Raw genomic sequence first — 14,574 nt, forward strand, 5'->3', positions numbered from 1 at the left:
ATCTATCAACCTCTTTTGTTAATACATATACAGCAACATTTCTTTATTCCACAGAAATTAATATTGTGATGAGGGGTTTCATCGTAGTAAAATTAGTCTTATTACTTATTGAACAGCCCACGTATATATATAAAATTGATAAAAAAAAAAAAAAAATCCTTATTCCATCCACAGTACATAGTACATAAATGTACTATAGGTTTGCTAATAACCTTTTTTGGGTGGGAGGGACATAAAAATAAGTTACCATTTGTTAAATTATGACTTGGAAAATAAACAGGAATTTTGGATGGGATGAAAAATAAAGACCTTCATGCCAATGAGAATGAATTCTCTGATTTCTCTTAAAGCAGATATTTGGATTGGACATGTGGAAGAAGTAGTTGGATCATGGAAAGGAAGAATGAAGTTTGGGAGCAGTTGGAGTGAGGATGTACTGTGCGAGAGGAAACTTGCACAGGATTGTGATGAGTTACCAAAAGAGAGGGGAATAGAGAGAAGTTGAATAGGTTTATCAGGTATTTGGGATAGTAGATGTACAATTTGCTCTAGGTCAGTGGATCATTACTTTCACGGAAAGATAAATATCATCATCAAATTCCTGACATGCATCCTCAGGGTGTATACAGGATATTATGATACTACTACAAGAAACAGTTACAACATTGCTAACTTCTGATCAACAGTTTTCCTCCAAATTAATCTGTCAAGACTCCAATATTATCAGATCTTACATTTCTGTCTTCTAAGGCACTTTTTATTGTATTAATTCACCTACATCTTTTTTCTGTCAACCTTGCAAAGAAGACTTTTTATGCTAATTTTTCCTCTCCCATTCTGTTTAAGTGACCATACCTTCTGAGATTAGCTCTGCTAACACATTCCTGAATTTTAACAATGGTAAGTTCTTTCTTAAAAAAAAAAAAATGTATGCATTAAATTTTTGCTCATGTATCATAGGCATCTTCAGTTTGAACAAACTGAAGATGCCTAGAACACAAGCATGCATATCAAAAAAAACCCCAGCTCACGTCTTTTATTCCCATATGATGAGTAGGTGAGGCTGTTTTAGACCTACGAGGGTGGTCTGAAAAGTTCTCGGCCTAACAATGAAAAAATGAATTTATAATTTCAAAATTCTTTTTAATTTTCAACATAATCTCCCTTAAAACAAATACATTTATTCCGGTTCAAAGTTCAAAGTTTTATTCAAAGTTCATAAACTTTTATGAACTTTGAATGAATTTCTTTTGGCATTAAACCTTCTTTATCAAAGAATTTTATAACCTTATTTTATCCATTTCTAGGGAGACAGACAACACTTGTGCTTTAGATAGCTGTTATAAAACAAACTACTTGATAGAATGACTTGCAGTTTCACATGGATGCTTATGACAGATGTATCAACTTAGAAAAAGAAATCATGCCAAGTGTTGCCATCTATGGTCGAGACTGAGAACTTTTCAGACCACCCTCATATCTCACTTTTGGAGACTGAGTGGGCAGGTCAATCTCCATTGGTAGCCAATCAGAGATAGCTGGCTCAAGGCTATCACTAATGTAATCGGCATGTAATGAAGAGCTGGCTAACAAGTGCCACCATCTCGTGATCCCTAATCCTAACACAATATTCTTAATGCCTGAAAATAGTGCGTGTTCAATGGTCGATTTTCTTGAGTTTATGGACGAAAAACCCTAGTTTCTGGGAGAAAAAACCCACTTGCCCTTGCTAGAGATCAACTAACTCAGGAACCAGTTGAAAAAAGTCTTGCAAAATCTTCCTCTACTCAGTGACTAGATTTGAACCAAAGTCTTCCTTCGTGTGATCAAGCACCATGGAGTACAAAACGCCACATCCACTGAGCTACACAGGTTCAAGCATGCACATGCGCGCGCACACACACACACAAAGGGGATGGAGAACTGGAAAGTTCTGATAAACAATTAGGACAAAAACGATATTAAAGAAATTGATATAACCACAAGAAAGAAGAGCATACTAGTAAGAAAGTTATGAAGGTAATTTATATTCTTATATCCTCGTATGTTCTTTATGTCCTTGTGGCTTTATGTTCTAGGTGTTTATCAGAACTTTCCAGCCTTGTATAAAGAGAAAGATTAATCACAATGCAAACATATAAGTTTGAATATAGATGTGCACATCTGATTATAACTAACAACCTAATGATATGGTGTGTGGGGGGGGGGGTGGATAAATAATTCTGATGTGCATTGTATAAATGAAAAACGGCAATAAAGGCCACAACTATCAAGAAACACTTGTTGCATAGTCTTAGAAAGAACATGTAGCAAATGTATTAAAACATATTAAAACTGATTCACATGCTGAACCAGACTTTCAGGGAACTTGATTCACTTTTGCACAGGAGGAGTGCTGGCTTTGATATTTTACTGTCCCTAATTCATAGTCCTCATTTTTTTTTTTTTTTTACCCTCAAGGGGTGTACAGGATATGAGAGTACTACATGAAAAATTTACATCATTACTAAATTCCTATCTACAATTTTCCTCCAAATCAATCTGTTACCTGTCAAGACTCCAACATTGTCAGATCTTATATTTCTATCTTCTAAGGCACTTTTTACCATATCAGTCCACCTATATCGTGGTCTTCCTCTTGGTCTTTTTCCCCTGGGCAGAGGACGCTTCTTTTGCTAATCTTTCCTCTCCCATTCTGCTTAGGTGACCTAAGATTAGCTCTGCTAATGTATTCCTGGATGCTGACAATATCAAGTTCTTTCCTAATATCCTGGTTTTTTTAATATGATATTGCCATTGATGCCATCTGTTCATGCCCCTAATCTTTCTCAGTACTCTCATATCTGCGGTCTCTAGTCTTTGGTCAAGTGTTTTACTTCTAACCAAGCTATCAGATCCATAAGTTAAAATTGGTTTGATCACTGTCTTGTATACAGCTAATTTAGTGTTTTGGCTAATTTCTTTCTTATTCCATATAAATTTATTCATTTGACTTCCTACCATACCAGCTTTGTTGATTCTGTTGTCTATTTACATATTTAACTTACCATCTTCACTAAAAATCTTGCCTAAGTAGATGAAATGTTTTACTTGTTCTATAAATTCTCCATCACAATCCAGTTGATATTTTTAATGTTTTTGCCTATTTTCATTGTCTTTGTCTTTTTAATGCTGATCTTCATACCATATCTATTACAACAGTTCTTCAATTTAGTCAGGGAATCTAGCAGACTCGAAGCGGATTTATTTTGAAGTATAACATCATCTGCATAAAGTAAAGAGCTGAGATTAACATCTCCAATTTTGAAATGCAGGTTTAATGCCACTTTCCTTCATAATGTGATCCATATAGATAATAAATAAGAAAGGGGATAATGTACATCCTTGTTTGACACCAGATTTAATATTAACCCATCTTCCTGTACTTCCTTCAATTCTAACTGCTGACTTACAACTCAAATAAAGACTAAGTATTGCTTGATATAATGCCCCATTCACACCATATAACTGTAGCGTATTGAATAGCTTCTTTCTTGGTACCTTGTCATATGCCTTTTCCAAATCGACAAAACTTAAATACAGATCTTTGTTATATTCCCATTCTTTCTCGACTATTTGTCGCAAAGTGAAAATCTGATCCTGACAGCCTCTATTTGGCCTGAATCCAGCTTGTTCTTCACCAAGCTTGTCTTCCACAATCCTTCTCAACCGTTTCTCAAGTATACTTGCATATATCTTACCAGGAACACGCAGTAATGAAATGCCTCTGTAATTCTCACATTCAGTTTTATTTCCTTTTTAAAATATGGGCACTATGAGAGCTCTACTCCAATCATCGGGAATTCATCCCTCTGTCCAGGCCTTCTGAACTATGCAGTACAGCCACTGTAAGACTTTTATACCACCATACTTCAGCATTTCTAGTCGAATATCATCTACTCCTGCTGCCTTTCCACATTTCAGGCTTTTGATGGCTTTTTCTACTTCAAGTATGGATATGTATTCCTGACTGCATGCCTGGTCAGTGTTTTTTTACCACTGTACTGTCATCATTGCCTATTTCATTCAGCAGTTTTTCAAAGTAATTACTCCATACATCAAGGATATCTTTTTATCCCGTTTTCATGTCACCTTTATCATCTCTAATTCCTTTTTCCGCACTTTTTCCTCCATTTCTGAGCTTCTTCAGCAACCTTCAGAATATCTTGCCATCTTCTTAATATTTATTTTCTATGTTCTTGCCAAAGTCCTCCCATGACTTTTGTTTAGCCAGTTTTACACAGTTTTTAGCTTTCTTACATTTGTCTCTGTATTCTCTAAGAACACAAACTGACTTATTTGCCAGGAACATTTGATATGCTTTCTTCTTTTCCTTCACTGCCTCTTTAACTTCCTGTGTCCACCATGGAGTTCTGATTTTTCTATCCTTGCACATAACTTCACCACATGCCTCTTTGGCTGAATCAATCAGTGTTTTCTTCATGGCTTGCCACTGAATCTCCAAGGTTTGGTTCCTGCTCTCAAACTCTTTCATTTTTTTTTCAATAATATTTGTGTATTTTAGTCTACAGTTCACATCTGACAGCTGCTCAACTTTTATTCGCTTTAAAACTTTATTACATATCATTCTTTTCAATATGAAATTCAATTTTATCCTGCTCAAGACTAAATACTGATCACTTCCAATTTCAAATCCTCTATACACTCTGGTGTCCTGCACCAGGGACAAAACATTACTATCAACAATAACATAGTCAATGAGACTTTTCTTATTCTTTGCATTTTTCTCTCCATGTGAATTTGTGCACATTTTTATGTTGGAACATTGTGTTAGTAATAATCAGTCCATGTCCTGAGCAGAAATCCAACAGGTATTTGCCATTTTTATTAGCTTTGCTCTTTTCTCCAAATTTTCTCAATCTATTTTTGTATGTCTGGCAATCAGTTCCTACTCTGCTATTTAGATCTCCAACAAGGACCAACTTTTCCTTTTTCATTGTGTCAGTTGCTTTCTCTAAAACCATAGGCATAAATTAGAACAGCTAAACCATGGGACCATAGGCATAAATAAGTCTCATTGTCCAGTTTCCCATTCTCATATTTGCCCACATCACTCTACTTGAGACTGCCTGCCATTCAAGAAGATTAGCCTCATAGTATTTAGTGTTGAATACTATGGCTACTCCTTCTTTTCCTTGATTGTATTACCTGAATATAACATTTTTTATTTATTACTCAGAAAAATCTCACCAGTTTTTGTCTTTTTTGTTTCAGTCACCCCTATTATGTCGATCTGGTGCTTATCCAATTCCTCAGCTAGCTCCATTTCTTTGCCATTCAGGCTTCTTATGTTGATAGTACTGATTTTGAACTCTGGTAATGTTGAGTTGGGGTAAGTTTTAGGATTTGGTCCAGTAGCTGACTTTTTTGCTGTTCGCCCTGGTTCCCTGGCGAAAACAACGGGGATCTTGTTTAACCGGGCGACACCCCAGCTAGCATGAAATTCTCTCATGTTGTACCATCATTTGAAATTTTGGTTTAAGCCAGTAAGAATACAATTTGGTCGGCTAAATCCCAAATTGCCAGCTCATCCTTGTCCGTTCAGTATCCAGGTAGATACCTAACAGGGTGCACCACGAGAAAGTGAGGATTGGACATTGGGTCAATAGCCCTGGTCAGTTCTCTGTATTCCTTTGAAGGCTATGTGGAGGTTTCCTCTCAGTTATATAACTTTGACCCTTTTTTTTTTTTTTTTCTCTCCCTAAATCAGGGAGAAAAAAAAAGAATCAAAACTCTGGATTAGGGTCACTAAAGTGAGGTTCAGACATGAGCATGGAATGCAGTGGACCATTTACAGGTGACCAGTACAGAGTGTTGGTCACTCCCAGTCTTGGTAATTCCCTGTTTGTACTGAAGTTATTCAGATAGGTAGCTTTTCAACACTGATCTAAATCCATATCTCTTAATTTCTAACCAGCATTCTGTGTTGACCATGTGTAATATGTCCATTTTATGTTTCTGTGGTCTTGTCTGACTTTGCTTTATTCTCACACTATACTGTCTGCCTCTCTCTTTCTATATAAGTATAGAACACAGTTTTTTCACATTTACTTTTTTTCTTCTAAGAAATTTTCCTCACATCAGTGACAAGAAACTCAGGCCTTTATCAAACCAAATGGTGCATGCTGCACCATATCTGACTGTACTCAGTGCCGGCTCTACCGACGGTGCAAGACATGCATTTGCACGGGGCGGAAAAATTGGCATAAACTATATGAAAAATAAGGGGACGGGGCGGCAAAATTCCTAGGGGTGGCCCTGACTATACTGCAGAAATTATATACTTGATTTTGTATAGTTGATGATACTTGCCAGTCTGGAGGACTGACTAGTTATTGACACTGCTTTTCAACTTATTTTCTGTTGAGTAATAGCTACAGACTCTCCTGGGAAGTCGATAGCAAGTAGGGTATTATTTGAACCTACATGCTGTGAGATTGCATCCTACTATGACATGGATATGCTTTGTTTTAAGGCAGTTTTTATTGTCACTGATACTATAAGACTACTACCATCTTACATGATGTAGCTTTAAAAGCACCCTGTTTGATCTCTCTAAAGCAGGATTCCTGAATTTTATTATTATTATTAATTATTATTATTATTGCATGGTGCCTCCATGAAGTCCAACGACTCATCGAGGGGAGGCACCTACTCTACAACTTTCTCTCTCCACCACTGAATTCACCAAATACAGCAAACCACTAGTACCATCATCTACACCAATGCCATCTACTGCCCACCACCACCACTTATTTTTTTGTCTGTAAATTGTGTGTGTACTCAAGGCCCGATTTGTCCGTATACAGGATGAAAAACCCGAGTTTCTGGGAGAAAAAACCCTGCTACCTTCGTATGAGTCGTCGGACTGAGAAATTCCATATAAATCAACTGAGAAATTCCATATAAGGATTTTTCTCATCACGACGAGAATCGAACCCATGTCTTTTTTAGTCGAAGTGCTCAACGTACCATCGTTCTTTGAATTAGCTACGGAGGCGATTTTCTATCCCTTCCATTCACAGTTCTAATTTGCTATAAGTTTACAAGCTTTTGTGGACTTAAGGTAGTTTGGGATTTTAAGGATGGGATTGCCATTATTTGTATTACTTGGATATATTTATTGCCATTTCTAAACAAATAACTTCTTGTTTAGAAGTTACAAAAATTGTATTCTTCCAAACAAATATCAAAATAGGCGATTCTTACTTATAAGTTAGGCTTCAATTCTTATTTGCATGGACTTATATTCATTTTAAAAGTTTTTTCAGAATTGTCTAAAATGAGTTATTATGCATGTTGTCATGAGTGTGACGACAACATGTCAAATGAAAATTTGACATGTTGTCTTTTTTCTTTTTTTTTTCTTTTTTTTTGAACAACTGAGAATCGTTCAGCTGAGTTATTTTCATTATTTTTGGCTTTTGACTGTTTCAGTTACAATTGAAGTCTACAGTAGCAGTGCAGGATGTAAGATTAATGGTTCATGTTGAACGTCCTCTTTCAACATCCCAGAACATCTTCACTTTTAATACTCTGTCAGAGTATTCTCAAGCTGTTGTTTCAGTACAAATGGGTTCACCATATTTACCCTCTAGCCTTAAGTTAAGAGCCTTAGCAGTTTATACCAATAGTAATGGTAAGTAAATCAAATATCGAACAGATTTAACAAAGAAAAATGCTTTATATCCAATATTTTTTTGCAAATGATTATTCCACTTAACTTTGTAATAGTTACGTCTTAATTATTTATGTTTACATTTTTTCTTTTTAATTATTATTTTTAGATAAAGGAGATCCAAATTAATGTGCTCCTAAATAGAATCTGCTACAACAACAAACTTATAAAGAGACCTATTATGGCTTATTATATTGGCTTCACAATAAATTATCAAAATTATCTGCATTAATGTGCATGGTATTTGGTATTTTTAAGCTTCAATTTCTAAGCACTATACTAAAATCCTTTGTGCAGTTTTCTGTGTGGTATCATAGTATTTAAGTGACCTTGCATCTATGGAGTTTCTCTTGCCTATTCTGATTACCCTGTAAAGTTGGAATAGCAAGTAAAAAAAAATAAACTAAAATAAATAAATAAATAAAAAGGTATGAAGTTCATGCAAAGTATGAGAAAGAAAGAAAGCATGCTTTGCATTATGGAATTCTGAGGCAGTTGATGTGAAGTCAATAGCTTCTGTATGCAAGTAGCCTAGTTATGAAGATACTTCATGTGTGGACTTTGTTTGCTTACACTTGAGTAAAGGGTTAACTAAGAATATAATTTCTTGGCAACTTTAATTTCTTTTTCTTCTTCTTTTTCCAGGCTTATAGGCCAAGTGGCCTGTTTCAGACTCAATTCCTTCTTTTTTAGGGTCTTACTCTGCATCGGGTACCTTTTGGGTGGTAATTTAGAATTTGTTTAGATATTCTGCTTCTATTCATTCTCAGTATGTGTTCTTTCCATTTTTCTCTATAGCAAATAACTGTTTCATTTAGGGGGTTTGTAATTCCAAGTTTATTTCTGATTTCATTGCATTTCATTTTATCTGTTATTGTGACTCCTTGAGTTCCACGCACAAATTTCATTTTGGATGATTCAGTTCTGCTTTTTTTTATTGTCCATATCCCACTGCCATAAAGTAAGGTAGGATTAGCTACTGTATTGTGGATTCTTATTTGTGTGTGTTTTTGTACATAAATTGGGTATAAAAATTTTATTTATAATGCCTGTTACTTTTAAAAAGTTTGATAGTTTTGGTTCTACATATATCAGCTTCATTTTCATATGACATTGTGCATCCTAAATATTTGAATGTATTTATTATTATTATTATTTGACACCTCCAGGGAGTCCAAGTACTCATCGAGGGAGGGCACCTGCTCTACAACTCTGTCTTCACCATTCAGTCACCAACTGACCACAACTACACCAATGCCATCTACCGCTAATCACCACTTGTATTTCCACAGACAATCGCAAACATCCATGTCCATGGCAAGATTCGAACCTGCAGCCTTTTGGCTGGAGAGCATATACGCTATCCACTTAGCCAACCAGGCTGGTTACTATTTACTTGCTCTATTATTTTGTTGTTTATTACTCTTTTGCTTCTTATTGGATTAGCATCTTTGAAGGCCATGACTTGTTTTGCCTGTTGATATTCTATACCATATGTTTTTATCAGATTATTTAGACTGCATAATGATTTTTGGATTTCATCTTCATTGTTTCCAAGGATTATTTGGTCATCAGCAAAAAGTAGAGTAGCTAATCTGTTGTTACGGTTTATCTTGAATCCTCCTTCATTAGTTATCTTTCATTCTTTTATGATTTTGTTTATGTATATATTAAATAAAGCCAGTGAGAGAGGGCAACCCTGACATATTCCTCTATTTATTAGTCTCTAGCTTGATGTTAAATTATTGTACTTCACAATAATTTAACATCAAGCTTGATATATAAAATCAAGCTGATGTTGAGAGTTTGCAGGATAATTTAAATAAGCTGGAAAAATGGGCAAAAGGTAATGGCTGTCAGTTTAATATAGAAAAGTGTAAAGTTATGCATTTTGTGATTTAAAAATTACCAGCTGTGTACTATATTGATGGAACAGTACTCCAAAAGATTGATGAGGCTAGGGACTTGGGAGTGTTGGTAGACAGGAAGATGAAGTTCAGAGGACACATTGCTAAGGTGTCCAAGATTGCACAAGGATTACTTGGTTATTAAAGAACACACTAACATGTGTATTTATTCTTTGGTGAATGAGTAGAATAGGTTCCAAGAAGCTGTCTTAAGAGAGTGATTTCTCAGTGAATGTGTTTAAGAAGTATGAGAAACACTGTGTGAACGATGATTTGTGTCGACCTCCATGCTAAGTCTTCAGACCTTGTGGAGATGCTCATGTAATAATAATAAAAATCTTAATGTAAATATTTATCTGAGTTATTTTTTATGTCCTATTAGTGTATATTTATATGTGTAAATTAAAAGTAATTATAATATTGAGAGTAGAATAGGTTCCAAGAGGCTGTCTTAAGAGAGTGATTTGTCAGTGAATGTGTTTAAGTATGAGAAACACTGTGTGAACAATGATTTGTGTCGACCTCCATGCTAAGTCTTCAGACCTTGTGGAGATGCTCATGTAATAATAATAAAAATCTTAATGTAAATATTTATCTGAGTTATTTTTATGTCCTATTAGTGTATATTTATATGTGTAAATTAAAAGTAATTATAATATTGAGAGAAAAAACCTACTACTGTTAACACTTTTCTTAGGTTCTCCCAGAGTGGCTGAAAGTGTAGCAGCATTGCCCCTACAACTTGTAGCCAAAGGTTCAGTCCCATCAAAAACTGCAGAACACAAAATCACTATAGAAACAAATAAAAATGCTTTGTCAATGACTGATTTGTTTCCAGGTACTTCTTTTAAATACTCTTTTAGTAATACAGTATAATGTTTTTGAATATTATACTGAATTTTCAAATTTTTTTATAATTAATTTTTATTCAACTGATTAAATAATGTAACATAAAAAAGAATACAGATTTTAAACAGATCAACGAGATAATTTTTTCAATTATTATTACACTATAATCCCTCTTCTCTCTCTGGGGTGCTTAAGGGTCAAAGCTGTATAACTGAGAGGAGACCTCCACATAGCCTTTAAAGGAATGCGGAGAACCGACCAGGGCTTCTGACCTAATGTCCAATCCTCACCTTCTCGTGGTGCACCCTGTTGGGTATCTACTTGGATACTGAACAAATGAGGATGGGCTGGCAATTTGGGATTTAGCCGACCAAATTGTATTCTTATTGGTTAAACCAAAATAAAAAAATGATGGTACAACATGACAAAATTTCATGCCGGCTGGGGTGTCGCCCGGTTAAACAAGGACCCCGTTGTTTTTGCCAGGGAACCAGGGCGAACAGCGAAAAGTCAGCTACTGGAACAAATCTGAAAACAAACCCCAACTCAACATCACCAGAGTTAAAGATCGGTACTATCAACATAAGAAACTCAGCTAGCTCTATTTCTTTGCCTGAATGGCAAAGAAATAGAGCTAGCTGAGGAATTAGATAAGTACCAGATCGACATAATAGGGGTGACTGAAACAAAAAAGACAAAAACTGGTGAGATCTTTCTGAGCAATAAATACAAAATGTTATATTCAGGAAATGACAAACAAGGAAAAGAAGGAGTAGCCATAGTATTCAACACAAAATACGAGGCTAATCTTCTTGAATGGCAGTCAGTCTCAAGTAGAGTGATGTGGGCAAATATGAGAATGGGGAACTGGACAATGAGACTTATTTATGCCTATGGTTTTAGAGAAAGCAACTGACACAACGAAAAAGGAAAAGTTGGTCCTTGTTGGGGATCTAAATAGGTAGGAACTGATTGTCAGACATACAAAAATAGATTGAGAAAATTTGGAGAAAAGAGCAAAGCTAATAAAAATGGCAAATACCTGTTGGATTTCTGCTCAGGACATGGACTGGTTATTACTAACACAATGTTCCAACATAAAAATGTGCACAAATTCACATGGAGAGAAAAATGCAAAGAATAAGAAAAGTCTCATTGATTATGTTATTGTTGATAGTGATGTTTTGTCCCTGGTGCAGGACACCAGAGTGTATAGAGGATTTGAAATTGGAAGTGATCACTATTTAGTCTTGAGCAGGATAAAATTGAATTTCATATTGAAAAGAATGATATGTAAGAAAGTTTTAAAGGGAATAAAAGTTGAGCAGCTCTCAGATGTGAACTGTAGACTAAAATACACAAAGATTATTGAAGAAAAAATGAAAGAGTTTGAGAACAGGAATCAAACCTTGGAGATTCAGTGGCAAACTCTGAAGGAAACATTGATTGATTCTGCCAGTGAGGCATGTGGTGAGGTTGTCTGCAAGGATAAAAAAATCAGAACTCCCTGGTGGACACAGGAAGTTAAAGAGGCAGTGAAGGAAAAGAAGAAAGCATATCAAAAGTTCCTGTCAAATAAGTCAGCTTGTGCTCTTAGAGAATACAGAGACAAATGCAAGAATGCTAAACACTGTGTAAAACTAGCTAAACAAAAGTCATGGGAGGACTTTGGCAAGAATATAGAAAATAAAAACCAAGAAGGTGGCAAAATATTCTGGAGGTTGTTGAAAAAGCTTAAGAATGGAGGAAAGAATGCTGTAAACGGAGTTAGAGATGATAAAGGTGACATGAAAACAGGAGAAAAAGATATCCTTGAAGTATGGAGTAATTACTTTGAAAAATTACTAAATGAAACTAGCAGTGATGAGCACAGCGATTAAAAAACACTGACCAGGTATGCAATCAGGAATACATATTCATACTTGAAGTAGAAAAAGCCATGAAAAGTATGAAATGTGGAAAGGCAGCTGCAGTAGATAATATTTGACCAGAAATGCTCAAGTATGGGGGTATAAAAGTCTTACAGTGGCTGCGCTGCATAGTTCAGAGGACCTGGACAGAGGGACGAATTCCAGATGATTGGAGAAGAGCTCTCATAGTACCCATATATAAAAAGGGAAATAAAACTGAATGTGAGAATTACAGAGGTATTTTCCTACTGAGTGTTCCTGGGAAGATCTATGCAAGTATACTTGAGAAACGGTTGAGAAGAATTGTGGAAGAAAAGCTTGGTGAAGAACAAGCTAGATTCAGGCCAAATAGAGGCTGTCAGGATCAGATCTTCACTTTACGACAAATAGTTGAGAAAGCATGGGAATATAACAGAGATCTGTATTTAAGTTTTGTCGATTTGGAAAAGGCATATGACAAGGTGCCAAGAGAGAAGCTATTCAATACGCTACAGTTATATGGTGTCAATGGGGCATTATATCAAGCAATACTTAGTCTTTATTTGAGTTGTAAGTCAGCACTTAGAATTGAAGGAAGTACAGGAAGATGGTTTAATGTTAAATCTGGTGTGAGACAAGGATGTACATTATCCCCTCTGTTATTCATTATCTATATGGATCACATTATGAAGGAAAGTGGTATTAAAAATGATATCAAAATTGGAGATGTTAATGTCAGCTTTATGCTTTATGCGGATGATGTTATACTTCTAAATAAATCTGCTACAAGTCTGCAACATTTCAGTTACTTAGGCACGATTTTTACTGAAGATGGTAAATTAAATATAGAAATAGACAACAGAATCAACAAAGCTGGTATGGTAGGAAGTCAATTGAATAAATTCATATGGAATAAGAGAGAAATTAGTAGGAACACTAAATTAGCTGTATACAAGACAGTGTTCAAACAGTTTTAACTTATGGATCTGAGAGCTGGGTTAGAAGTAAAACACTTGACCAAAAACTAGAGACTGCAGGTATGAGAGTCCTGAGAAAGATTAGAGGCATGAACAGATGGCATCAATGGCAATATCATATTAAAAATGAGGATATTAGGAAAGAACTTAAGATTGTCAACATCCAGGAATGCATTAGCAGAGCTAATCTCAGATGGTATGGTCACCTAAACAGAATGGGCGAAGAAAGATTAGCAAAACAAGTGTTCTCTGCCAGGTTGGCAGGAAAACGACCCAGAGGAAGACCAAGATATAGGTGGATTGATACGGTACAATGTGCCTTAGATGATAGAAATATAAGATCTGATAATGTTGGAGTCTTGACAAGTAACAGACTGATTTGGAGGAAAATTGTAGATAGGAAGTTAGTAATGATGTAATATTTTTCATGTAGTACTATCATATCCTGTACACCCCTTGAGGGTACATGGCAGGAATTTGATGATGATGATGATGATATAATCCCTCTTTATAATATGTCCTTTAGATCCCTGCCTGTTCCATTATGAAAAGAACATACAAGAAAGATAACTGAGAACATAACATGCTGAAAAATCATTACCAGCATTTAAGAAGCATGGATACAATAATTTCATTACAACATCTACAGTTAGTGGTTTGCTTTATGAAATTTTGCTTCTTTTAATTGACTATATAGGAAAAATATTTTAAATGGAGATATTTTTCGAATCAAACTCTTTGATCAATTATCTAGTCCAAATTGTTATTCACATACTTGAAAGAATAAGCATCCCATCCCATTATAATTATGTGTGCTAAGATGATGATAGTGATAGTTCAACAAAAAACTATATGTGTATAGTATACAAAACTTATCATTGATTTGACTATAAATAATAGAATTTAGACAAACTTCTGCAACTAATCCATCTGTTGGTAATGTGTCAAGTAGCAATATATCATTAAAAAAAATTAATGTTGAAGAATGCAATCTAGAAGATGCATATTCCCTGAATATGGAATGCATTTAAAAAAGACCAATTTCCCAAACTAGTTCCAACTTTATATTTAAACTTCTTTCTCTGTGGCTAAAGGATAAAGGCAGATATTGAATGTTACCTTACTACAAGAATTAAAAAGACTAAATTAGAGACAATGTAGCTTCATTTATTTTGGAAATGTGAGTGTACAAGCCAAGAGCTGAGTAAGAATTG

At 35.2% G+C, this 14,574-nt stretch overlaps 1 protein-coding gene across 4 annotated transcripts in view; it reads left to right on the forward strand.

The window, feature by feature from the left end:
• Positions 1 to 14,574, forward strand: part of BBS9 (Bardet-Biedl syndrome 9) — a 347,462-nt gene that overhangs the window by 219,588 nt on the left and 113,300 nt on the right. For all 4 annotated transcript variants that reach the window (XM_090415673.1, XM_090415671.1, XM_090415675.1 and 1 more), the window contains 2 exons: positions 7,498 to 7,699; positions 10,343 to 10,483. In XM_090415673.1, coding sequence (XP_090271799.1) covers positions 7,498 to 7,699; positions 10,343 to 10,483 — 343 coding nt within the window. The remainder of the gene's footprint in view (positions 1 to 7,497; positions 7,700 to 10,342; positions 10,484 to 14,574) is intronic.

This window comes from Typopeltis vanoorti, chromosome 3, assembly GCF_054136105.1.
Source record: "Typopeltis vanoorti isolate ZY-2024b chromosome 3, IOZ_Tvanoo_1.0, whole genome shotgun sequence".
NCBI lineage: Eukaryota > Metazoa > Arthropoda > Arachnida > Uropygi > Thelyphonidae > Typopeltis > Typopeltis vanoorti.